This window comes from Peromyscus californicus, unplaced genomic scaffold (assembly GCF_007827085.1).
Source record: "Peromyscus californicus insignis strain IS unplaced genomic scaffold, ASM782708v3 Scaffold_8__1_contigs__length_139910024, whole genome shotgun sequence".
Classification (NCBI taxonomy): Eukaryota; Metazoa; Chordata; class Mammalia; order Rodentia; family Cricetidae; genus Peromyscus; species Peromyscus californicus.
Genome location: NW_026294606.1, coordinates 14,704,072 through 14,730,233, shown reverse-complemented (window position 1 = coordinate 14,730,233; position 26,162 = coordinate 14,704,072). Strand labels below are relative to the sequence as shown.

Below are 26,162 nucleotides of genomic sequence, written 5' to 3'. Positions count from 1 at the left end.
GAAGGCTGTTGAGGAAGATGCTCCATATTGACCTCTGGCTTCCACTCACACTGTCACAGCCCACACCACATGAACTCATATAACACACACACACACACACACACACACGCACGCACGCACGCGCACACACACGCACACGCACACACGCACGCACGTGTTGTTCATTTTTTTTTATTACTCTTTTGGGGTGCCTGCCACCCAGCTCCTAAATAAATACACATGGAGACTTATTATTACCTATAAATACCCGGCCTTAACTTGGCTTATTTCTAGTCAGATTTCCTTAACTTAAATTATCCCATCTGTCTTTTGCCTCTGGACTTTTTTCTTTTCTTACTTCTGTATATCTTACTTTCATTATTACTCTGTGGCTCACTGTGTGGCTGGGTGGTTGGCCCCTGATGTCCTCCTCCTTGATCTCTCTTTTCTTCTTCCCTCTAATGTTTTTCTCCTTCTATTTATTCTCTCTGCCTGCCAGCCCCACCTATTTCTTTCTCCTTCCTCACTATTGGCCATTCAGCTATTTATTAGACCAACCAATCAGGTGTTTTAGACAGGCACAGCAACACAGCTTCACAGAGTTAAACAAATGCAACATAAAAGAATGCAACACATCTTTGCATCATTTTAAACAAATGTTCCACAGCATAAACAAATGTAACACATCTTAAAATAATATTCCACAATATACATGTACCCTCACAACAAAACTGCAAATAACATCTTGTTTTTAGTGTTATCTATCAATCTATTTATTTTTGTAATACTATAGTTAAACCTAAAGCTTCATGCTTAGTAAGAAAGCACTAGCCTGGCAGTGGTGGCCCACGCCTTTAATACCAGCACTCAGGAGGCAGAGGCAGATGGATCTCTGTGAGTTCGAGGCCAAGCTGGTCTACAGAGCAAGTTCCAGGACAGGCTCCAAACCCACACAGAGAAACTCTGCCTCAAAAAAACAAAAACAAAACCAAACAAAAAAGCACTCTACTACTGCATTCTATCTCCTGCACTCTATTTATTTTATCTTTCAAGCCAGGGACCCACTAAGTTGTTTAGGCTATCCTTGAACTATCTCTGTAGCCCAGGCAAGCTTTCATCTTTTGATCTCTTGCCTAGGCCTCCCAAGTGCTGGGATTATGGGCATGTACCACTACACCTACATCCAAATAACACTTTTACTGCAAAAATTGCAAAAATTTTACCTGGAGAGATGGCTCAGTGGCTGAGACTCTTTGTTGCCCTTCCAGAGCACTTGAGTTTGGTTCCAGCAACTGTCTGTCACTCCAGTTCCAGGGGATCTGACATCATTTTCTGACCTCCTTGGGCACCTGCACATACATGGCATACACTCACACAGACACTCATACATACACATAAACACAGATAAACCTTTTTAAAAAACTCTCTTTTCTTGTTACCTATTTCTATTCATAAACCACTTCTACGACACTTACTTATTCCTCTATACCCTGGGCTGCAAGGGCCTTCAAGCCGAAAGCTCCATCTCCTAGTGATCTTTCCTTTTAGAATGCTGGATGGACAGACATGGTTATGCCAGTGAGATTTGACTTCTAGCGGGGAGAAGGAAGAAGGTACTACTCCCCAGACAGTGGTGGCACAAGATGTGCAGGCTCTGCCCGATGTAAACTTCACAAGGACCTGTCTCACTGAGCTCTCATCCAGCTTCATGGATCTAGGCAGCTGTGACCTTGGCCGTGATTTCCTATATGTTCTTGTTGCACAGTTGAAACACCACTACTGCAGCATGACTTGGAGATCTAGCCACAGGTCCCTGACAGCTACTTTTTGGGCCTTGTCATTTCATAATTAACCCCTAGTTTTAAATCTCCCTCTGTCTGAAACATCAAGAATGATTTCAACTTCTGAACTACAACCTCACGTGCACAATTATATTTTATAGGAGTGTGCTAGTTAGCCAGGTAGGAAGTATTTGAGTCACTGGGAGACTTACCACTGAAGGGGAGAGTGGGACCCTACCCCTTCCTGTCTCCTCTTATAATTCTGGTCACAAGACAATAGTATCACTCTATGTGAAGTATTGCCTCACTGCAGGCCCCAGAAGCAAAGGGCTCAACCAATCGTGATTTGAAACTTCCAAACCTGTGGACCAAAGGGAACCCTTTCACTTTTGAAGCTGTCTCAAATATTCCTTATAGTGATAGAAAGCTCACACACTCATGAACCTTCAGTAAGGACTAACAAAGGCAAATGCTTACGGCTTGAACAAAATATGAGACAAAGTAGATTCTCAACGAACAGTAGGCACGTTTTTTCTTTTGTATTTTTAGTGTGTGTGTGTGTGTGCATTATACAGGTATGCATGTCCATGTAGACACCAGTCCTATTAGTTCTGCCCCTCCCCATATATGAGCTCATTTAATCTGTTTTATTTAGTTGTTATTATGTATACAGTGCTCTGCCTGCATGCATCCCTGCAGGCCAGAATGGGGCATCAGATCTCATTACAGATGGTTGTGATCCATCATGTGGTTGCTGGGAATTGAACTCAGGACCTCTGGAAGAACAGGTTCTTAACCTCTGAGCCATCTCTCCATCCCTCATTTAATCTTTATTACCTCTTGTCTTTGGGTTTCTATTGCTGTAACGAGACATCATGACTATTATGCCCAGATCATGGGGACCCCCAAAAGACCACCACAGAGACAGAAACCCATACATAAAAGCAAAGAGCCTTTTGAATATGACAAGATAAAAAGGGAGGTTATTGAATCTACTTTTAAAAAGGAACTGCTTGTTTTTAATAGGATAAGTAATGAAAATTTTTGTCTGAATCTGTCAAATGTTAATGGACTAGACATTGTTAATATAATTCTTGTTTTTTTTTTAAAGATTTGTTTATTTATTATGTATACAGAGTTCTGCCTGCATGTTTGTCTGCAGGCCAGAAGAGGGCACCAGATCTCATTACAGATGAGCCACCATGTGGTTGCTGGGAATTGAACTCAGGACCTCTGGAAGAGCAGTTAGTGCTCTTAACCTCTGAGCCATCTCTCTAGCCCGTTAATGTAATTCTTGACTGTATATATTGTATAAACTTATTGGATATAGTTTTTCTTGTATTAGTTATAAGCTTCTTTAAATTTTAGACAAAAAAAGGGAAAATGTGGTGATATTGTGTCCCCCAATATATTGTGCATCCTAATAAACTTATCTGGGGTCAGAGGACAGAAGAGCCACTAGATAGACATAGAGGCCAGAAGGTGGGACACACACCTTTAATCCTAGCATTCTGGAGGCAGAGATCCATCTGGATCTCTGTGAGTTCAAAGCCACACTGGAAACAGCCAGGCATGGTGACACATGCCTTTAATCCCAGGAAGTGATAGCAGGAAACAGAAAGGTATATAAGATGTGAGGACCAGGAACTAGAGTCTGGTTAAGCTTTTAGCAGCAGTTCAGCTGAGATCCATTTGGATGAGGACTCAGAGGCTTCCAGTCTGAGGAAACAGGATCAGCTGAGGAATTGGCGAGATGAGGAAGCTGTGGCTTGTTCTGTTTCTCTGGTCTTCCAGCATTCACCCCAATACCTGGCTTCAGGTTTGATTTTATTAATAAGACCTTTAAGATTCATGTTACAGCCTTGCTTTCAAGCTTGAGCTTTGTCTCTCCGTCTGTCTGATTCAGCAGTGAGATCAGAGAGGCCTGAGCCTGGGTGGGGTAGGGTTTTTATCATAGCAGAGGTTGGGGTGAGGGGATTTCCAGGGTTCAGGTCCCTGATTGGCTGACATTTGTCTAGGGTATCTTGGTATAAAGGGGAAATAGGTGTGTGCTAGGTTCTGGGACATCTGGCAATCTTATCTAATAGCTGGAATGTTTGGGATGTCAGGTACTTCCCCTTAGATGCTGGCCCATCCCTGGGTGGATCCCTGGGTAGTATAAGCTTATGGCTTTTCCTGGATCTGGGTGTTGCCTACCAGTAAGCCTGTCTTGGCAGCTATGTCTGGACCCCTAAGCCTGTCATGGCAGCTGTGTGGTCAAGCTGTTTGGGCCCCCCCACAATGACCACTGCAACTCTTATAAAGGAAAACATTTAATGGGTTGGCTTATGGCTTACAGTTTCAGAGGTTTAATCCATTATCATCATGGTGGGACATGGTGGTGTGCAAGCAGACATAGTGCTGGAGCTGAGAGTCCTACATCTTGACCTGTAGGCAACAGGAAGTGTGTGTCACACTGAGCAACGTTTAAGCAAAGGAGACCTCAAAGCTTGTGGTGATATATTATGTACCCTAATAAAATTTGTCAGTAGATCAGAGGACAGAACAAGCCACTAGATTAAACACAGAGGCCAGGCAGTGATGGCACACACCTGTAATCCCAGTATTTGGGAATCACATACCCTTAATCCCAACAAGAAAGGTGTACAAGGCATGAGGAGACAGGAACTAAAGGGTTTTCAGCAGAAGCGTCCCTTTCAGCTAAAAGCTCTTTCAGCTGGAGCTTTTCAGGCTGAGGAGGCCTAAAGGTAAGAGGTGACTTGTTCCTTTATCTCTCTGATCTTTCAGCTTTCACTCCACTATCAGGCTTCCAGTTTTTTATTAAAAGACCATTTATCAATTCATGTTACACAAGCCCACCCCCACCGCAACACACTTCCTCCAAGGCCACACCCACTCCAACAAAACCACACCTCCTAATAGTGCCACTCCCAATGAGCTTATGGGGCCAATTCCATTCGAACTCCTCCTCACAGGCCCCATTAGGGATTGGAGCTTCTACACAACTAGAGCAGAGATACCCAATTCAGTTCATAACAACAGGAATAATAGCTATCAAATGATGCTTGGTAGATGTGTAACAATCTACGCATCAATTTAAAATTAAAGTCAGCCGAGTGGTGGTGGTGCACCCCTTTAATCCTAGCACTCGGGAGGCAGAGCCAAGCGGATCTCTGTGAGCTCGAGGCCAGCCTGGGCTACAGACTGAGTTTCAGGAAAGGCGCAAAGCTACACGGAGAAACCAAAAAAAACAAAACAAAACAAAAAAAAGTCAGAGGCCAACCTTGGGTGCTGTCTCTCAGATGTCTCCCACCTTTTGTTTAAGACAGTATCTCTCATTGGCCTGGAACTTCACCAAGTACAGCACACTGGCCAGTGAGCTCCAGAGATCCACCTGCCTCTGCCTCCCACCTTGCTGTCTCTGGGTTTACAAATAGCCCACGGTCCTCTGCCTTTTTTTTTTTTTTCTTTTTTTCAAAACATGGTTTCTTTGTGTAGCCCTAGCTCCTAGAACTAGCTCTGTAGACCAGGCTGGCCTCAAACTCACAGAGACCTGCCTCTGCCTCCCAAGTGCTGGGATTAAAGGCGTGCTCCACCACTGCCCAGCTTCCTGCTCTGCTTTTTACCTGTGTTCTGAAGATGGAACTGAAGTCTTCACACTTGCAAGGCCAGTGCTTGCTATTTATCCAAGCTGGCTTGCAGTTCACTAAGTAGTCCAGGTTGGTCTCAGAGTCCTGCCTGAGTCTCCCATGCCCGGCTTGTTATTTTTATTAAGGCACCTATGGCTTGGAGATGGAGAGGTGGTTGTTTCTGTGGGGAAGAAAGCTTGCTATGTGAGCATAAGGACTTGAGCCTGAATCTCCAGCCCCTATTTAAAGAGACAGACATGGCTGCATGTGCCTATTACTCCAGCCTTGAAGAGTAGAGACAGGCAGAACCTAAGAGCCGGCTTGGATGATTTATAATATATAAATATATCAATAAAGGAAAATAACAACAGTAGCAAAGCACTTGGCTGTAACTAGAACTATGAGGTTCAGTTCATGCTGAAGTTGAGAAAGCAGGCTGGTAACCGTTTCTACAGAAACGTTCTTACTAACAGCTTCTGCTTAAAAGTTTAATTACGTGTACTTCTAATTACACTCTTCTAAAAGCTTCATCACTATCTAACTCCTGTTTTACATTCATCTATCCTCTTGAGATCGTCTCAGTCTGTTTATCTGAGTGGAATCATCAGGCAATAGTTGCTACTGTGTGTCTCTTTCCAACACCATTCATTTTAGTTGGCATTGGTAGCTTAAAATTGGCAGTGGATGAAGTATTTTGAGTAAAGAAACTATAAAACTGTATAAATTGGGACTTTACTTTCTTAGACTATTTTATTTTTTTATTTGTGTGAGCGTTTTGCCTGTATGTATGTGGATGCATCACATGTGTGCCTGGTGCCCATGGAGGTCAGAATAAGGTGTCAGATCCTCTATATCTGGAGTTACAGATGTTTGTGAGCCACCATGAGGGTGTTGGTAACCAAACTTAGGTCTTCTGCAAGAGCAACAAGTTTTCTTAACCATCTCTCCAGCTCCTGGGACTTTCATTTTTAATGGGTGCATTGTTACACATCTACCAACCACCATTTGATAGCTGTTATTCCTGTTGCTAGGGACTGCATTGGGTACCCCTGCCCCAGTTACATAGACACTCCAATCCCTGATGGGGCCTGTGAGGAGGTAATAAAGATTAAATGAACTCATGCATGGGGAGGGGCTGATCTAACAGGGCTGGTGACCCTCTGGAGAGAGGGCAGGGGTTGGAGAGATAGATAGCTTAGTGGTTAAAAGAGCTTGCACACAATCATGAGCACAAGAGTGCTGATCCTAGTACCCACATATAACAAGCCAGGTGCTCCATGAACATCTGGAACTCCAGCTCTAAGGAGAGCAGAGACAGGAGAATTACTGGAGCTTGCTGGCTCCTAATGTAGCCTAGAAAATGTGAGCTCCAGGTTCAGGGAGAGACCCTGTCTGAAAGGAACAGGTCAGAGGAGGATTAATAGAGCAGGACACTTAATACCTTCTTCTGACCTCCACGGGCATACAAGCATGTGCGACACACACAGGCACACACACCCCCTTTTAATAAGAAGGGGGTAACAGAGAGCTGTCTCTACCATGTAAGCATAAAACCAGATCCAGACCGGCAGTGGTGGCGCACGCCTTTAATCCCAGCACTCGGGAGGCCGAGCCAGGCGGATCTCTGTGAGTTCAAGGCCAGCCTGGGCTACCAAGTGAGTTCCAGGAAAGGCACAAAGCTACAGGAAAACCCTATCTTGAAAAACCAGAAAAAAAAAGAAAAGAAAACCAGATCCAGAAGATTGCTATTTGTGAACTCGGAAGGAAAACTTTACCAAGAGCTGGGCCATGCTGGTATCTGGGTGATCTAGGACTGTGAGAAAATAGATTTCTGTTATTTGGACCCCTCTGTCTATGGCTGTTGCTATGGCAGCACAAGCAAACAAATGCACTCGCTGGTGTTAATGTTATTATTAAAGTTCAATGTCAGTGCACAAGAGGCTTCTCTTCCCGCTCTCTACTCTTTTTACCCTCCCCTCCCGCCCCCCCTCCATGCCACCGCCTCATCCCTCACTTCAGATGAAAATGTTTCACTCCCGTAGCACTTGGGAGGCAGAGGCAGGCCAAGCTCTGTGAGTTCAAGGCCAGCCTGGACTACAGAGTGAGTCCCAGAGACCCATTATGTAGAGAGACTGTCAAAGAGAGAGAGAGAGAGAGAGAGAGAGAGAGAGAGAGAGAGAGAAAAGAAAGAAAAAAGAAAGGGAAGAGAAAGAGAGAGAAAAACCCTTAAGCCCTTCCCCCCAGCCCTTCCCCAGATGGGGTCCTCATAACGCATATGGCCTGCAGAGGTCAAAGACACCTTGTGCAAAGGATCCAAGGCTAAGGCTTGTGACTGACACCTCTGTGCTCAGGGGCTGAACCCCAGTCTCAAGACTTCTTCCATTTTGTTTAAAGTCATCTGTGGAAGGAGACATTTTAATTGGGAGCTCTCACTCTGCTCACCTTAGACTCAGATGTCATACCTAAGAAACCACTGCTTAATCCAAGGACACAAAAATCTACACCTATGTTTCTTCTGGAGTGCTAATTCTAATCCTAGTTGGGCTTAATTAGCATCTGACATGAGGTGGTTCTGACTTTACTCTTTGACGTCCTTTCTGGAGCGTTTGCTCACCGTGGGTTAGTTCCTAGGTTTTCAACTCTATCCCATTGGTTGGTAGAGTTCTAGAAAACAAACAGAGCCACCTGGGGTTCAGGCAGGGTCCAAGTTGAATCTGTGGATCAGTTAAGGAGTAGGTCAGAGTTTTACAGGACAAAAAGGTTCTCTGTGAAGCTGGGAGAGGCATTGGCAGACAGCCTAACTGTTGGGTGATAGTCCCAGTGGGCTGTCTCATCCAGAGCTGTCTTGGCTCAAGCCACAGGACCCCATGCCCCCAGATACATGAGCAAAGAGGAGGAGGTCAGGGCAGGAACACCCGAGGGAGAGGAGTATCCATTTGCTCATCAGCCAGGAGGGAGAGGAGAGGAAGTGTGAAAGCCAGCTCCCATCCAAGCTCTGTCAGTGAGTGACCATGTGCTGTGTGTGTGCGTGTGTGTGTGCGTGTGTGTGTGTGTGTGTGTGTGTGTGTGCGCGCGCGCGCGCGCGCACGCGCGTGTAGGTCCAAAAACAACTTGTGGAAGTCAGTTCTCTCCTTTAACCATATAGGTCTGGGGATTGAACTCAGATCAGTCTTGGAGCAAGTGCCTTTACCCTCTGAACCATCTCACTAGCCCACAAAATTAATACCAAGGCACAGGCCTTGGAGCAGGGTAAATGCTAAAAAGGCTCTTAAGGTCTCCAGTACCTTCACTAGTGATGTGTCTGAGCCCTCCAAGGCCTGACACAGAGGAGTTTGTTGAATGAGTGACGTTTAGATTTAAGCCAATGACCATTTGCTGTCATACAGCATGGGTGTTCAGGAATCCTATGTCATGCACCATTCTTCTAGGTTAGCCAAGCATACCCAAGCAGGCTGCCACCGGAAGATGGGAGCACTTTGCTCCTAGGCCATCAAGGAGGTGCTCATATGGGCAAGGGCAGCTCTCCAGGCCAACAGCGAGTAGGAAGAGCCCAACAATGTGCCCCATATGGGTCAAGTCCCAGCCAGGGCATCTTGGTGCAGGACTGGTCAGCTTTGTCTGGGATGTCTGTGACATTGGAACCTTTGCTCACAATGGCATAGCAGGTTGATAGGGAGAAATTCATTCCTCTTTGCCCCAGGGCTTTGGCAGTCCCTTGCTAGATAAGGCCGAAGCTGTCTGCATTTCTGGTAGGAGTCCTAACTGCTTGCTTTGGCTCTTCTCTGCCAGGCTGCCTCCATCCTCTTTTTTTTTTTTTTTTCACTTTTTTTTTTTTATTAATTTATTTTGCAATACAATTCAGTTCTACATATCAGCCACGGATTCCCTTGTTCTCCCCCCTCCCGTCCCCCTCACCTTCCCCCCAACCCCCCCCCCCCCATTCCCATCTCCTCCAGGGCAAAGCCTTCCCCACAGACTGAGGTCAACCTGGTAGACTCAGTCCAGGTAGGTCTAGTCCCCTCCTCCCAGGCCGAGCCAAACAATCCTGCATAGGCCCCAGGTTTCAAACAGCCAACTCATGCAATGAGCACAAGATCTGGTCCCACTGCCTGGGTGCCTCCCAAACAGATCAAGCCAATCAACTGTCTCATCCATTCAGAGGGCCTGATCCAGTGGGGACCCCTCAGCCATTGGTTCATAGTTCATGTGTTTCCATTCATTTGGCTATTTGTCCCTGTGCTTTATCCAACCTTGGTCTCAACAATTCTCGCTCATATAAACCCTCCTCATTCTCGCTAATTGGACTCCCAGAGATCCACCCGGGGCCTAGTCATGGATCTCTGCATCCAGATCCCTCAGTAGTTGGATGAGGTTTCTAGCACAACAATTAGGGTGTTTGGCCATCCCATCACCAGAGTAGGTCAGTTCGGGCTGTCTCTCGACCACTGCCAGCAGAAACAAGGATGACTTGTCTGCTACTCACATCACCAGGGAGGCTACCTGGAAAACAGGACCCCAAGAAAGACACAGGGATCGCCCAATGACAGAGAAATGGAATGAGATCTACATGAACAGCCTGGACATGAGTGGGGATAATGAAAGGCGAGGGTTGAGGGAAAGAGAGCTTGGGGGAGCGGGAGATCCCAGCTGGATCAACAACAGAGAGGGAGAACAAGGAATAGGAGACCATGGTAAATAAAGACCACATGAGAATAGGAAGAAGCAAAGTGCTAGAGAGGCCCACAGAAATCCACAAAGATACCCACACAACAGACTGCCTCCATCCTCTTATACATTACCTACCTTATCATCAGAGGGTGCGCTGTTGTTGGTTGGTCTTTGGTCTTGGGGGCGGAGGGTGGGGTGGGGTGGAGGCCTGGCAACAAGTTCCCAAGTAAACCACATACAGAGGCTTATTCTTAATTATAAATACTTGGCTTTAGCTTGTTTTGTTTCTAGCAAGCTTTTCTTAACTTAAATTATCCCATCTCTCTTTTGCCTCCGGGCTTTTCCCATTCTCTTATTTGTAAACTTTACTCCGTGGCCTGCTGTGTAGCCGGGTGACTGACTCCTGAAGCCCTCCTCCTTCTCTGGCTCCTCAATCTCTTCTCCCAGATTTCCCCCTCTATATACTCTCTCTGCCTGCCAGCCCCGCCTATCCTTTCTCCTGCCTTGCTATTGGACAGTTCTTTATTAGACCATCAGGTGCTTTACACAGGCACAGCAACACAGCTTCACAGAGTTAAACAAATGCAACATAAACAAAAACAACACACCTAAAAATAATATTCCCCAACAGTGCTCACTTCCGGGGAGTAGTGCTGCATTAGGTGTAAATGGAGGTGAAGTCTTTCTGTTCTGATACCTGATGCCAAATGCCTAGCAGCCACTTCCCAAATTACCACACAGAGGCTTATATTAATAATAAATGCTTGGCCAATGGCTCAGGCTTATTAACTAGTCTTATATTTAAAGTAACCCATTTCTGGGGCTGGTGATATGGCTCAGAGGTTAAGAGCACTGACTGCTTTTCCAGAAGCCCCGAGTTCAATTCCCAGCAACCACATGGTGGCTCACAACCATCTATAATGAGATCTGGTCCCCTCTTCTAACATTCAGGCAAACATGCAGGCAGAACACTGTGTACATAATAAATAATTAAATCTTTTTTAAAAATAAAAGAATAAATTAACCCATTTCTTTTAATCTATGTATTGCCATGTGGTCAGTGGCTTAATGATCCTCTGATATCTTGTTCCTTGGGTGACCGGCTTGAGTCTGCCAGACTCCGCCCCTCTTCCTCTGAATCCTCAGTTTGATTGTTCTGCCTAAAGTTATCCTGCCTTGCCATAGGCCAAAACAGCTTTATTATCAACCAATGGGGCAATTCACATTCACAGCATACACAAGGACGATCCTGCAGCATTTCCCCCTTTCTGTTTAATCAAAAAGAAAGGTTTTAATTTTAACGTAGTAAAATTACATATAACAAATCAGTTATCAAGCAAGAATTATAGTTACAATGTTTAGTCTATTTGTATTTGACAAAATCAGAGAAAACACTCAATTATCTATCTTATTAATGTCTGAACTTTTATATCTAATTTACCTTTTATTATAACCAAGAAAATTTATAACTCTATCTAGTTTTCAATTCTATCAAAGACTCCAGAAGGATGAATGTTACCTAATGACTGGGACATTAGGTTGCCTGGACAGTCATCAGAAGTTCCTCTGTAACAATGGGGCATCCATCTTTGGCCTACAGGCTTGGCATAGCTGAAAGACTTTTCTCAGAAGCAGGAAATTTTGAAGGACTGACCGACCTATCTTGTTTTGGCAAAGTTTGGTAGTTGCTTTTCTTACGTCCAGCTGTCCAGTTTGGACAATAACTGCCAGCAATTGAGGCAAGGGCAGTTTCTTTGCCCACATGGCTAGCTTTTGCCATAAAGAAAGCAAACTTTGTATGGAGTTTCTTTGATGCCCATCATCTTCTCTGAAGTAGATTGGTGCTGCCAGGAGCAGACATGTCTCACTGTCATGAAAAGTCTAAGTTATTAAAACATTTTAAATGTCATATTCTGTAGGACTTTGAAGTGTTTGAAGATTATCTATCTGAAATATATGTTTGTATAGTTAGAAAACATAACTATAAGTTTTACATTTTTAAGTGAGCTGCATAAACATAATACCTTAGGGTAGAAATATACATACAGTATAACAAAATTAACTTTAAATTTACATCAATAAACTAAAATCCATACTAATGTAAAATATTTTGAGATTAATAGTTGTTTTTTGGATTAAAGTAGATTCAATAACCTACCCTTTTTTCCCCACCATAATCATCTACCCTTTCTTCCCATCATTTTTATGTCAATTAGATCAGACATATGAGAGGAATCTCTTGGGATCCTGACAGGAGTCCCAGATATGGGCCGAAGATGCTGGGCCTTTTCAAGGTTTCTGCCCTCCTGGAGCTGACATCCTAAGGTGACCCACAGCACTCAACATAAGGAAGCAACTAAAGACCAGAAGAGGAATCAACACTTGGATGGTGTGAAGGGGCCTTTTAGAGCGTGTACAGCTTTGGAAGTGGTTGCGACATCTTAACTTTGTCTTGGGAGGGAGAGGGAGAGGTGATGCCAATGATTCAGACAGAGGTGATTGGACTGTGGCTGGGGAATGGCCATTGGGATATTCTCATGCAGTATTTGCTGAGGAGCACCATGCCTTCTATTGCTGTGAAGAGACACTATGACCATGATAACTTTTTTTGTTATTGCTTGTTTGTTTTTTGAGACAGAGTTTCTCTGTGTAGCCCTGGCTATCCTGGAACTCACTCTGTAGGTCAGGCTGGCCTTGAACTCAGAGATCTCCTTGCCTCTGCCTCCCAAGTGCTGGAATTAAAGGCATGCACCACCACCACCTGACCACCATAACTCTTATAAAGCAAAATATTTAATTGGGGTGGGTCGCTTACAGTTCAGAGGTTTAGTCCATTATTGTCATGGCAGGAAGCAAGGCAACATGCAGACAGACATGGTGCTGGAGAAGGGGCTGAGAGTCCTTACATCTTAACCCATAGATAACAGGAAGTGGTTTGAGACACTGGGCATGGTTTGAACATATATGAGACCTCAAAGCCCACCTCCACAATGACACACTTCCTCCAACAAAGTCACACCTCCTGATAGTGCCATTTCCCATGAGCTTATGGGGGCCAATTACATTCAAGCCACTGCACAGGGTGTCAGCCTTGGCTGGCAGCATGAATGGATGAGGGGGTGGGAAGTCAAGGTCAATACCTAGGATTTGGTAATGGACCTCTGTTTCCTCATTCATAAAACATGGTGTGAACTGGACTTTTGAGAGCACTGAGTGAGCTGATGCAGGTCAAAGACTTGGCAAGGTTTGTGAGCTAGGGAGACCTCAAGAGGTGGCCCATCATCTGGAGTTGGGGAGATTCATCTAATTTTATTTTTGTGGGTTCCCTACTTGCACATCCTCGATGTGGAGTCCTCTGGATCTCTCCCTGCTGTCACCTCCTCAGGGAAGTATTTCCTGGTTCCCCCACTCCTACCAGTGACAAACTGGGTCCTAGAATACTTGCTCCTGGCCCTAACCTTGCTGGTCAGCACTGTCTCTGCTTCAGGAAGGAAGCCCATAATGGTAGTGACCCACTCTCTGTATCTCAACATGCCTGCCATCACCTTGTCTTCAAGTTCAAAGTTCTCTGGTCAGTTTCGGCACAGATGCTCATGGCTCTCCCCTGCCCTCCTCACACTTGCCTCATAGACAGGTGTGGGTGGGTGGGTGGGGGGGCATTCCCAGTCAGGCCAGCTGGGATAGGTGCAGCTACTGTGGAGCTCTGCACTTGTTGGAGCAAGGTTTGTTCCTTCTAGAGCCTTCCTCCCTGGGAACAGCATGGGTCTGATATGTGGTGGGCCTTTCAATGTAGAGCCAGGACTGTCCTAGACAACTGGGTGGTTGGCTAAAGAAAAGGGGGGACTGGCACACTTCATTTACACAGCTCTTTTTGTGTTCGAAACAGGGTCTCTCTATGTAGTCCTGGCTGTCCTGGAATTTGCTATGTAGACCAGGCTGGCCTTGAATTCATAGAGATCCTCCTTAGTGTTGAGATTAAAAGTGTGTTCCACCATGCTCAGTCTATTTACTACACAACTCTTGTGTTAACCCCAGATTTTCTTTTAATCTTTGTGTGTGAAGTGGGTCTGTGTTCCTGCGTGTGCACAAGTGCCCACATGCAGATGGGAGTCAGAAGACAACACCCAGTTGTCAATTTTTGTCTTCCATCTTGTTTGAGACAGGGTATCTTTGTTTATTTTCTTTTCATACACCAGGCTAGCTTCAAGAGATTCTCCGGTCTCCACCTCCCGTCTTGCCTCGGGAACATTGGGATTATAGACTGTGCTTTATGTGGGCTCTGGGGATGCAAATTTAGATCCTTGCGCTTGCTCAGCAAGCGCTTTATCCTCTGAGCCATCTCTCCAGCTGACCTCGATGTTTTATGGTGGTCGGCAGCTGTAGGGTGTGGTGTTTGCGTGTGGGGGGGGGGGCAGTGAGAAGAGAATAAGCAAGCGTGTTATATCCAAGCCACCATGGGAGGAGGGAAGTTTTATTTAGATTTATAGTGAAGAGTACAGCTATGCTTGAAATAATCTGTCATGCCGAAAACGGGGGATAGACAACATTTAAACACTGTATACGACACTGTGCTCATGGAAGTGCCTTCATTTCCATGAAAGAATATCCTAACGGACTGTGGGACAAGAGGAAGCAGTGTCCGGGTTTGGGCTCCCCTGAGTCCCTAGCGTCGAGCTGTCTACATCCTTTTGGCAGTGCCGGTGACGCGCCGCAACTCATTCAAATCTCGCATAGAGCGCGCGCCACAGTCTCACAAGCGATGCTCTGACGTTGTAGGACACAAATCTTACTCGTGGTATCCACAGCTCGGCTCGCCTTATTCTACAAAGGCTGGCAGGGCGAGGCTGGAGGTTTCCTGGGTGGCTGCCGGGTCCCTGGGCTCGGGTCGTTGGCACCCCCAATTCTGTCACGTCAGCGGCGCCGGCCAATCACCGACTGAAGCCAAGCGGGCGCGGCGTACAACCGGCCAAGGAGTGAGCGCGAAGCAGGACTACATCTCCCACAATGCTAAGGAGACGTAGGCTTGCATCATGCTAGGACCACGCCCCCTTGGGATTTAGACCAATCACAGCCGCAGGCCAGGCGGGCGTAAAGGACTACGGGTTGTGTAGTTCATACGCAGTGGGACTGCAGCCCCCAGTGTTCCCCGCGCGTCAGGGAGGAGTAGTGCGGCGGCGCGGGCGGCCGTCGGGGCTGGGCGGCGGCGGCGGCGGCAGCTAAGAGGGCCCGGTTTGTGGGAGCCAAGGTGGGAGCCGGCCTCGGCGCGCGGCCACCATGTCCGCGCCGTCGGAGGAGGAGGAGTATGCGCATCTGGTGATGGAGGCACAGCCGGACTGGCTGCGCGCGGAGGTGAAGCGGCTGTCCCACGAACTGGCCGAGACCACGCGTGAGAAGATCCAGGCGGCCGAGTATGGGCTGGCGGTGCTCGAGGAGAAGCACCAGCTCAAGCTGCAGTTCGAGGAGCTCGAGGTGGACTATGAGGCCATCCGCAGCGAGATGGAGCAGCTCAAAGAGGTGAGTGCCCGGCTGCGACCCCCGCCTGGGGCGCTAAGGTCACCCTGTTCAGTGGTGGGAGGTACCAGGGGTGGGGCAGGGAACCCAGAGTTGCGGCCCAGGGCAGTGGGGGGGAGAGTGAGCGAGCTCGGCCTCCTCTGGCGGCCAGTGCCAGGCTGAGGGGGTCCAGGTTCCCTGCAGCCCCATGCACCGGCTAGTTTTCTCTGCAGGCCTTGATGGCCCTTTCGTTAAGGTCTGATGCTCTGCTGTGGTCGTTGCTGTCTTGGGTGTGTCTGTGTAGGTGGGGGGCGAGCAGATGATGCGCTTACAGCTGAAGCCATCGATGCAAGGCTGACCCTCTGGGAAAGGCCGAGCCCGGGCCTGGGTCTGCTTGGCCACTATTTGTCACCTTCAAGCAAATCACTTCCTCTCTCTGCATTTCATCTGGTTTCATGACTGCCTGAGGCTGGGAAGGAATGAATACAGGGCTGAGTGAGTCGTGGCTCCTGGTTGCCTGTGGCCCTCGACAGGCTGGATTTCTCCATATCCTTTCCATCTGTGACTTAGCTCTGGCTTAGCTACCTGCTTTTCCCTCATCTCAGTAATGGTGCTCCCACCGCTGGGATACATGGCTTCCATCGACCACTTCCTGTCTTGCTCTGCCTCCTGGACCCTGTCAGTTACCGTGGTGTCTGTATTCCTTTGTAGGAAACATGGTGCTTTGTGTCATCCCAGTGTGGGGAGAGAGATGAGACCCAAGCTGGCCAAGAGCTTGGGGAAGGGCAGTAGAAGGGACCTGGGGAGGCGCGATGGGATGATTTTAGTGTTAGTGTCTCCCATCCTTCTTGATTTCCCAGCCTTGTTCTGGAGACTGTGGAGAAATGCTTTTTGAGAGAAAGACACACAGCCCTTCCCTGTTGCTTGTGATGTGGCCATGGGTGCAAGCTCTCCCCAAGCCTTAGCTTCCACCTCTGCAAAATAGGGGTGCAGCTTTGCCAACCCAGAAGTATTGCTCTTAGTATTCTGTATTAGGAAAGGCCTGGCATTGGTCCAGGCAGGTAGCTTGTTAGATTATCTGAACCGTTCCCTTCCCCATCAGACTCAGTTCTGGTCTTGGATATTGGTCACAGGCTGATCTCCTCTGGTACTTCCCAGTCAGCCTTGGATAGGCCTGGACTCTTCAGAGCCTCTGTTACTTTTCTGAGGAGTGAATCCTTAAGGTCTAGGTAGAGCAGGCCTGGGTGAGTACCAGAAGTGACTGCTTATTTGGGCGGGCAGGAATTGGGTCCTCACACAGAACCTCAAATCCATTGTCTGTCAGAGGACATCAGTGACTTTCCCAAGCCAGGCTCCACTGGCAGTGCCAAGAGGAACAGAACGGGCACCCTTCCCTTGGGGTCAAGTGATGTGACAGATGAAGGTTGGGGCTGTGAAAATCGGGAGTGGGTGTGCCCTCCTCTCATTTCTGGTCTTCTGTCTGGGGCTCCCCCTCCCCCTTCCTTGGTCCTCCTGGCAGGTAGCAGCTGTTAATTAGAGTGCCGCTCCCTTTGCACATATGGATAGGCTGCCTTCCCACTTGTGGTGGAATGCCACTTCCTGGGAAGCGCACTATCCTCTTCTGAATTAGCAGGTTTCCTTCAGTAGTATTTGCTGTACAAACAGGCTGTTGGGGACCTATCCAGCCCCCACCTCAGTGACTTTCATTTGTCGGCTCTCTGCAGTTATCGTTATGGGTGCAATCATTTTATGGCACAGTGAAGAACCATGACATGCATACAGCCTTGTCTTTATCTGGAGGGAAAGCTCTTAGGAGATGAGGAAGAGGTGTGATCTGTTCTCTAGGTGCTCCTTAGGTGTCTGTTTAGCCTAATGCCACCTCTTGCCTCATCCCCACATGGGCTGTACAGGCTGGACAGACCGCCCCTCTCCCCTTGGTAAGATGGGATAAGGTTTCTTCCAGAAGTTCCTAGTAGAGTCTCGAAGAGTACATCAGCTTCAGAGGGTACTGCCAAAAGTTTGTGCCAATTTGTTTCCTGTCAATATTGTGTCTGTTCCTCACACCCATGCCAGAGCAGGCCCTTGTCAAACTCATTAATTTTGGTCAGTATTGTATTTGAAAATACTAACTTCTACTTAAAAAACAAGTTAAGCTTTAAGGAGACAGTGTATGTGGGAAGTTTTCTCCCATAGAGAGGTGGACCATCTTAATTGTTCCTGTAGCTGTGGTAGATTTAGTTACTAACAAGTCATGCTGTGGTTGAGTTTTTTGTATTCCTGCCTGCATTTAACGATGAAAGTCTTTGAGATGAGGACGCTGGCTTACCCAGGTGAAAGGGTTTATGACCAGAGCTAAGGAGAGGCTTGTGGTAGGTGAGCCGACTCAGTGTTGGCCCTGCTGTCTTTATTTCTGGGTGAATGGCTGTGTCCTGCTGACAGCCATGGCCAAGGTGTTGACTGAGGCTAGAAGTAGAGAGGATGTCCAGTGGTCCATTCTGCTTACTTTTTGGTGTTGAGTCAGGAAGGGCCACATCTGTCCCAAGTCATGCTGTGCCTTCTTTCCTTATCCAGTATGGTGGGACAGAGAATTTTTCAGCCCCATGTTGGTCCTGAGTGGCTATGAAACAGCTTGCTATATCCTTAGCTGCAGCTTTGGGGATACAGGTATGTTGGGCTGGCAGAGCAGGGTAGTTACTGTAGGTGAATGGGCTGAGTTCAGGTTCCCCATCTCTGTCATGAGATTCCCAGGAGCAGTTTCTGCTCCACCTGGGCTTGGCCCAAAACAGACCTGGACACACCCTCACTGCGGTCCCCTGTCACTTCTGGAGGTGCTGAGTTCTGTGCATCATCATGCCCATGTGGGTGGAATCCAGCGCCAGGCTGGGCACAGTACCTGGCACCCAGTAAATGCTTTGTCAGCCTAGCTCCACCTCAGTCAGGCCTCAAGCTCCTGTGCTACATGTAGCACCTCCCTATGTCTGTTTGTCTTGCTTGAATGTCTCTCATTGCCACCTCTGAGGACTGCCCTGTGCGTCATGCCTTGCCAGTTTGTGGGACCACCCTGCTTCTCCCTTCTTCCTGGAAGTCCCATTCACTTCTCAAGCTTAGACACTTTCTGGCAGGTCCTTTGACTCCGGGCTTGTGTGAGCTGCTGTTTCCAGCACTTTGCACCACTTGAGGCAGGAGTGATGAAGGGGTTAGCAGAGGATGCACTTCAAGGTGCATAGATTGGTGCCCTACCAAAATGAGGCCCAGCCTCCTGGAGTGTTTGCTTCCAGAGAGGGGAAAGTCCTGGTTTCATTTTAAACGTGTAAGGGGTTCCTCTGTTCCTCTGACATCCTCAGACTGTCATTTTATGTATTTCTTGAGCAGACAGATATTGGGGGCAGACACAGGAGCCACAAATGTGTTTTGTGGGTGCCAGGTGGGGTGTCAGTAATCTACTGTTTTGTGTGAAGGTGATTGACTTGAGAGTCTTGCAAGTCCTTGAGGCAGTTGAAGAGAGGCAGCTACAGGCATCTAGACAGTGGCCTTGTGGTCCCACTTCTGCTAGTGACTCCCGGATGACCGCCCTTCTTCTGGGCCTGCCTTTCTAACCAGCAAATGTGGGGCAGGGGGTCATGAAGGAATTTGATAGGGTTCTTCTGCTTTTAACAATGACTTTAACTGCCACATCAGACGGACCCTGCTGTTCTGAGGGGTATGGGAATCAGACGCCTGTACCTGGCAGAGAATCTGCCCCAGGCATGTGAATGGCTGCTCCAGGCCAGCACTGCCAGCATGTGGAGGTGTGGCCTTGGCTACCTTCCACTGGGCACAGGGCTGGCACAGCTGTGATGGAGCAAGGCTGTCTTCAGAGATGCCGAGCATACTTTGAGGCTTAGCAGGTGGTGGGGGGGGCAAAGGAGGCCCAGGCCCAGTCCTGGGAGCCTACAGCTCTCAGGAGAGCCCAGCAGGCCTCAGAGAAACCAGGCTTTGCCTGAGCAAGAGAGGAGGCTAGTTGCATGTGGTGCCCAGTCCTGTAATGCCAGAGGGGCGTTTTGGGACCCTGCCTGGGTTCTCAAGAACTGTGTGGCCTTAAATGATCCACTCCTTTGTCTAGGCCTTGGTGGCTTAATAATGGTGCCTGTCACTACAGTCTGGCACACTAGGAATACTTGGGTGGTCACTGTCCTTTTCTTTGGTCTGAGCAGCCACCCTTAGCAAGAGCCCTGGCCCTGGTTCATGTGGCATTCCTGCTGGGTTCACTCAGGGACCCAGGTCTTTGAGTGTGGGAGAGTAGATATGTTCTTGCCAACTGGGGCTACACTCCCACTTGTCAGCCCTTTTTTCCACATGTGGACCGGATGACAGGCTGTTCTGCATGTAGGGTAAAGAATGATTTCATTTCTTGGCATTCTCTGCCATGTTGTGATGGCAGCATGTGAGACTCATGACCGTGCAAGCTCAGATAGGTGAGGTTTGGGCTCAAGGCCAGGCCCCTTTTGGTTTAGTGTTCAAAGTAGTTCCTCAACCCACTCTTGAAGCAGAAAGTAGTGTGGCCATCTCCTTCCTCTCTAGACCAAGCCTGCAGGTGGACAGAGGTGGAGGCTCAGGGCAGGGCCCCTCAACTTCCCTGAAGTCCTACACCTGCTCAGGTGGACGATGGCATTGAGGAGAGCAGGAGTGGAGGGCCACCTCACTCCTTAGAAATCACTGTGTTTAAAATGGTATATTTTAGCAGCTTCAGAATATAGAGCAGAGCAACGAATATCTGTTGTAGAACCCCATGCAGTGAGGGAAAAGTGGAATATTGGGCGTTTCTCCTTGCTGGTTCCTCTTCCCATGAGTATGCAACAGACACAGACACTATGATACAGGGAAACCATGGTGCATCTGTCACAGTTTTCAAAAAATAGAAGAGTTGGGTTTTTTTTTTGGTGACTGTCTGTGTGTGTGTGTGGTGTGTGTGTGTGTGTGTGTGTGTGTGTGTGTGTGTGTGTGTGTGTGTTTTGAGACAGGGTTTCTCTGGAAGCCCTGACAGTCCTGGAACTTACTTACCAGGCTGGCCTTGAACTCACAGATCTGCCTGCCTCTGTCTCCGCAGTGCTGGGATTAAAGGTGTGCGCTACCACGCCAGTCTGAAGAGTTTTAAGCAAAGCAAAAGTAGAGAGAAGGATGCAGTGGACCCATCCATGCTCCTGCCTGCACATGCAGCTTCTAGCTGTGGCCAGTCTTGCTCCTGTGCCTCAGTTCATCTTGCTTAGTTCATCTTGCTTTGTTACTTCTGTAGCAGTGGCTTTGTTGAGAAAGTTAAGGAGTGTTTTCCTACATAACAAGATCTATTGAGTTTTCACACCAGAAACCTAAGAATTCCTTAATGTTGTCTGAGCAGCACTTCAGTTTTTCCAATTGGCTCAATTGAGATTTCTAGAGTTATTTGTTCCAAAGTGACTGGTATATGGAGAAAAGATATGAGAATAATGGGAATTTTACATTTGCCTTTGTGTAATTTCACTCGTGAAAAAACATCAAAGAGGTCGGAGATATAGCTAGTTTGGTAGAGTGCTTGGCTAGCAGGCATGAATCCTGGGTTTGCTCCTCAGTGCCTCATAAAACAGGGTGAGATGGTGCACAGCCTGCAATCCCAGCTCTTGTGAAGTAGAGGCAGGAGGGTCAAGGTCAAGGTCATCCTCAGATGCAAGTTCAAGTCCAGATTGAACTACATGAGACCCTCATGTCTCAAGTAACACTAGTGAACACAGAGCCCCAGATACAGCTGACCTAAGCCATGTGAGGACACACTTGCACATCTGATTGTATACTTCCTGTACCAAGAGAAAAGTCTGCCTCTCCTCACCTCACAGAAGCTCCAGAGCTGCCAGCCTATGACACCACATCCATACCAGCCCCTCAGCACCTTGGTTAAAACCAAGTGTCATTTGGTTTTAAAAACATTTCTGTGTTTTAACCATTGACTGTCAAACTGTGTGCTAGCATTTTTATCATTAATTTAAAAATAAATCACTTTTGCACCATTCTAGATTTATAGAAAAATTGCAGATGGTGCAGAGAGTCTTGGTGTGGACATCCCCCCTTGTCCCTCTCATTCATGTCGTGCATTAAAGTTGATGAACCAGTATCAGGGAGTTGTCATAACGCCTGTGCTTGTCTAGGTTGTCTTTGCTTTTCTGTGGTGTCCTCCTGCTAACCCAGGGTCTCACCTGGGTCTCACATTTGGTCACCATGTCTTCTCAGGCTACTTGAGGGTATGACAGTTCTCAGATATTCCTTATCTTTGGTGGCTTTGACAGTTTTAAGGAAGATTGGTCAGATGTTTTGTAGAAAGTTACTGGCGACATTTGCTACTTGATTTTTTATTTATTTATTTATTTTTGAGCAGGTTTGCATTTCGGGTTCGTAGGAGAACAGTCATAGCCCTGTCCTGTCGACATGTCAGGTCTGTGCTTCGTCATGGCTGTTGTTGACTGTGATCACCTGGCTGAGACTCATGGGGGTGGGCAGTGTGTGAAGTGCAGTGATTGGTTTTCAAGATGGTAAAACAATTCTTTATGACACTGGAAGGGCATGAAAATGATTTTATGCACTTGTCAAAACCAGGTAATGTGGAAAAAAACACAAAGAAACCAATGTGAAGTTCTGAGACAGTGCCTCGTGTATCAGTCTTCACAGACTCCTCCACATTAGAGTTGCTCCTCTCCCTCTTTCCACCTAGAGCTCTGGGAAGGAAGTCTGCAGAATGTTCAAGGTCAGTTTTACATAGACTTGACCTTAGCTCTCACCCTTTCTTGATTATTTTATATGTATAGATACATTGGACTTTTATATTATTCTGTGGGTTGTAATAATACTTAATTTGGCTGATAAAAATTTCTCTAGCTTTGCCTCTTATCATCCTGACATGCTCTATTATTGTGACTTTCTTTCTTTCTTTCTTTCTTTCTTTCTTTCTTTCTTTCTTTCTTTCTTTCTTCTTTCTTTCTTTCTTTCTTTCTTTCTAAACATTTTGTGTTTGTGGCGGGGACTAGTGTGCAGGTGCACATATGTGTAAAGGCCAGGGGTGTTTTCTTCAGTTGCCCCCCCCCCCCCCATACTTTTTGGACAGGGTTTTTCACTGAACCTACAGTTCACTGATTTGGCTAGCCTGGCTGGCCAGCAAGGCCCCTCCCTACCAATCTCCTGTCTGCCTCCCTAGTTAGTGCTAGGGTTATAGGTTATAGTGACCTACAGGTTATAGGTCACTTGAGCAGCAAAAACTTCACTGATCTCACCATCTCTCTAACGGCCTTGTTAAGCATCTTTTTGACCTTTCTGATACTATAGGATGTTCCAGACATATGTTCTCTACTTAGTTCTGGAACTAGACATTTCTCCCAGGAAGCTCTAGTTGCCTTTGATGAGAGAGGAACTAGAAACAAAGGTCTAGTTGCTCATTGTACCAAGGTATGGCTAGTGCTAGGCCCTTTCAGCTACAGAGCAAGTAGTGTATCTCCCGAGTCATGTACACATATATCTGCAAATATAAATTCATATTACTTCATCCAGCTTCATCCATCACCACATGGGTCATTCTCACCACCTGCTTGTCTGGAACCTCCTACTCCAGCAGGGAGATGCCTGGCACCCACCATCTGTCACACTGTAACTTACTGGTCCTAGTTCACATGTGCAGGTGTCCAGGTTCATTTGTGTCCCAGTAGGCTACTTCATCAGTCTTTTGCCTTTAATGTTTGGATTTCACTTTTTCCAACAGTTACTTACCCCATTGTGATAGTTCTGCACCCCTCATTTGCAGTTTAGATTGTTTGGCCACATTCCGTATTCCATCCTAGGATCTCCAATATAGTTTCTAAAATGTACACATATATTCAGATTTACTCACTGGTGCATGAGACACTGCTTCAGAAAGCTGGCGTGTGTGTGTGTGTGTGTGTGTGTGTGTGTGTGTGTGTGTGTGTGTGTGTGTTATCTGGCTTTGACCAGGTTCATAGTATCGTGTGTGTACCCTTCCAGTGTCATACAGAATTGCTTACCACCTTGAGAAAGAATCCCTTGCAGTTCATGAAGTTCACCTGCTTACCTTCACCTCCACCAACTCTTTGCCAGTCGCTAATCTTTTTATCATCTCTATAATGCTGTTTTATCAGAATGCCATACAATTGGAACCATGGAAGATTCATCTGTGTCTTCATCTTTTCTCATGTTTGACCAACTATTCACCCATTGAAGGGTATTTTGGTTGCTTTACTTTTTTCAATTATAAATAAAGCTACTGTAGACAAGTTTTCAAATCATTTGGGTAACTATGTGAGTGAGGTTTAAACTGTTTAGCTGTGTAAAATGCAAAGCTCTCTTCCAAACTGGCTGGTCCATTTGGTATTTCCATCAGCAGTAACTGAGAGTACCTGCTGCCCCCATTCTTGGTAGCACTCCCTACTGTTGTTGGAGAGTGGCTGTCTGTATTCGTATGTGCATAGTGGAAGGTGGTTATTGTTTAATTGGCAGTTCTCTGAGGATGCATGGCCTGGGCATCTTTTCACCCTTTCATTCCATCATTATTATTATTGTGCCATGCTGAGATTGGAACCCAGGACATTTTTCATATGCTCCTTTGCCATCAGTATGATTTGATATCTTTCCTGGTCTATTGGTCATTTTCAACCCAGTTGCTTGCTTGCTTTTATTCAATTCTAAGTGATCTAATCAGCATATGTGTAGCCACAGCAATCACTTAGCTATTTTGAGTCTAAGTCCCAGATCATACTAGTCTTTTCAGTATCTTACTAGTGTCTTTGACAAACAGGTTTTTTTAATTTTATGCTGCTCTTGCATCTGTGGATCATGTTTATAGTGTTTCAAACTTTATAACCAAACGCAAGGTCCCATAGATATTTCTTTTATTTTAGCTACCTTCATAGCTCTGTATTTTTCATGTGAGTCTCTGGTCTCTTTTGAATGAACTTTTGTGAAGAGTTTGGGGCTGTGTGTGATTACTTTGTGTGTGGGTGTCCAGTTGGTTTGGCATGGCTAGTTGCTTTGCCCCTTGTCACATCATTTGGTACTGTTCGTATGGCTCTGTTTCTGGGCCCCTGTTCTGTTCTATTGAGCTGTGTGATTTTTCTTTTGTCAATGCAATGCTGTTTTAACAGTATGTTAGCCACTTTAATTGGGCTTCTATCTTTTAAAATTTATATATATATATATATATATATATATATATATATATGTGTGTGTGTGTGTGTGTGTGTGTGTGTGTGTGTGTGTGTGTATGAAAGAAGGGAGGGAGGAAGGGATATATGTGTGGTGTATGCAACTCTGCACTGTGCAGAAGTCAGAGGAGGACATTCCTTTGAGACAGAGTCTCTCATGGAGCCTGGAGCTAGGCTGGTGGCCAGCAAGCCACAGTGGCCCTTCTACCTTTGCATTACTCTACCCCCACCCGTCACTGGGGGTAACAGCATGCATTGCCATGCCTGGCTTTTTATGTGGGTTCTTGGGGATTTGAACTCAGATCTTCAAGCTTGCACTGTAAGCACTCTTACCCACTGACCCATCTCCTCTTTGTTTTTTTCCCCACTTTTTAAATTTGTATACACACACACACACACACACACACATCATGCCTGTGTGCTTGGAGGTCAGAGGACAACTTATGGGAGTCAGTCCTCTTTGCACCATCTGGGTTCTAAGAATCAAACTCAGGTCATCAGACTTGTTGGGCTGTCATCCCAGCCCCTCTTTATTTATTTTTTGTTTTGTCTCAACCTGTCTTCCTCTGTAGCCCTGTAGTTTTTCTTTATGTATAGTGTAGAGAGTTTTAGGAACACCTGTGTAATGCAGACCAAGGCCTGGCTCTTCCCTGACTTCCTGGCTGAGGCTTGCCAGTCCCTGGAATGTTGGGGTTACCCTTGGTTATTGACAATTAATGATAGTATTGTTTGGTGTTTAGTCTTGAGAAAAGGTAATAGGATTTCCCCCAGTAGATAATGGATAGATTTTTTTTTTCATAAGCAATGAGTGTGACATTTCTCTTCTAGTGTGTCCCCATGCTCTTGCTTCTAAATCTGTCCACAAGATGTTTCTGTGTTATTTTCTTTCTGCCTACACTCAGCTGAGGATGGCCCTCACTCCTGTAAGCAGCCTGTTGTCTGAGCCATGTGTATTTTGATCATGACAGTCATTAAGGGAGGGATCAGCTGCTGGGCTCCAGTTCTGCTGATCTGGCCCTCCTAAAGGTGTCAGGTTACCGTGCGTTTGAGTCAGATGCTGTCATTTCAGTGTCAAACCATCTTCATGGAGTGCCTGCCGGTACCTGCTGTCACAACCTCCCTCTGGGAGTCCTTTCTTGCCCCTTGACTGGTTCCTTGTCTCATCCTCACTGAAGACCTAGGGCTCAGCCACTCTTGGACAAATGCCTTCTCCTCCTGCGCCTGCCCCTCTTTACATTGGGGCAGGTGTATGTATGCTTGCATAAGGATCTCTGGTTATTTGGGTGGCTCTCTGAACTCCAGACAAGATCATCCCAGGTTTCCTGTGATATGGTGTCCTGTCCCATGCCTGAGCCTTCTTGATCAGGAGCACAGCTGCTCTTGGCCACACTTCCTTTTTCCTCATC

At 46.7% G+C, this 26,162-nt stretch overlaps 1 protein-coding gene across 2 annotated transcripts in view; it reads left to right on the top strand.

Moving 5' to 3' along the window:
* The first annotated feature begins 15,214 nt into the window (after window positions 1-15,214).
* Bicd2 (BICD cargo adaptor 2) overlaps window positions 15,215-26,162 on the top strand; it is a 47,267-nt gene continuing 36,319 nt past the window's right edge. For both annotated transcript variants that reach the window (XM_052728247.1, XM_052728245.1), the window contains exon 1: window positions 15,215-15,571. In XM_052728247.1, the coding sequence (XP_052584207.1) occupies window positions 15,332-15,571 (240 nt within the window). In that variant the 5' untranslated portion in view covers window positions 15,215-15,331. The remainder of the gene's footprint in view (window positions 15,572-26,162) is intronic.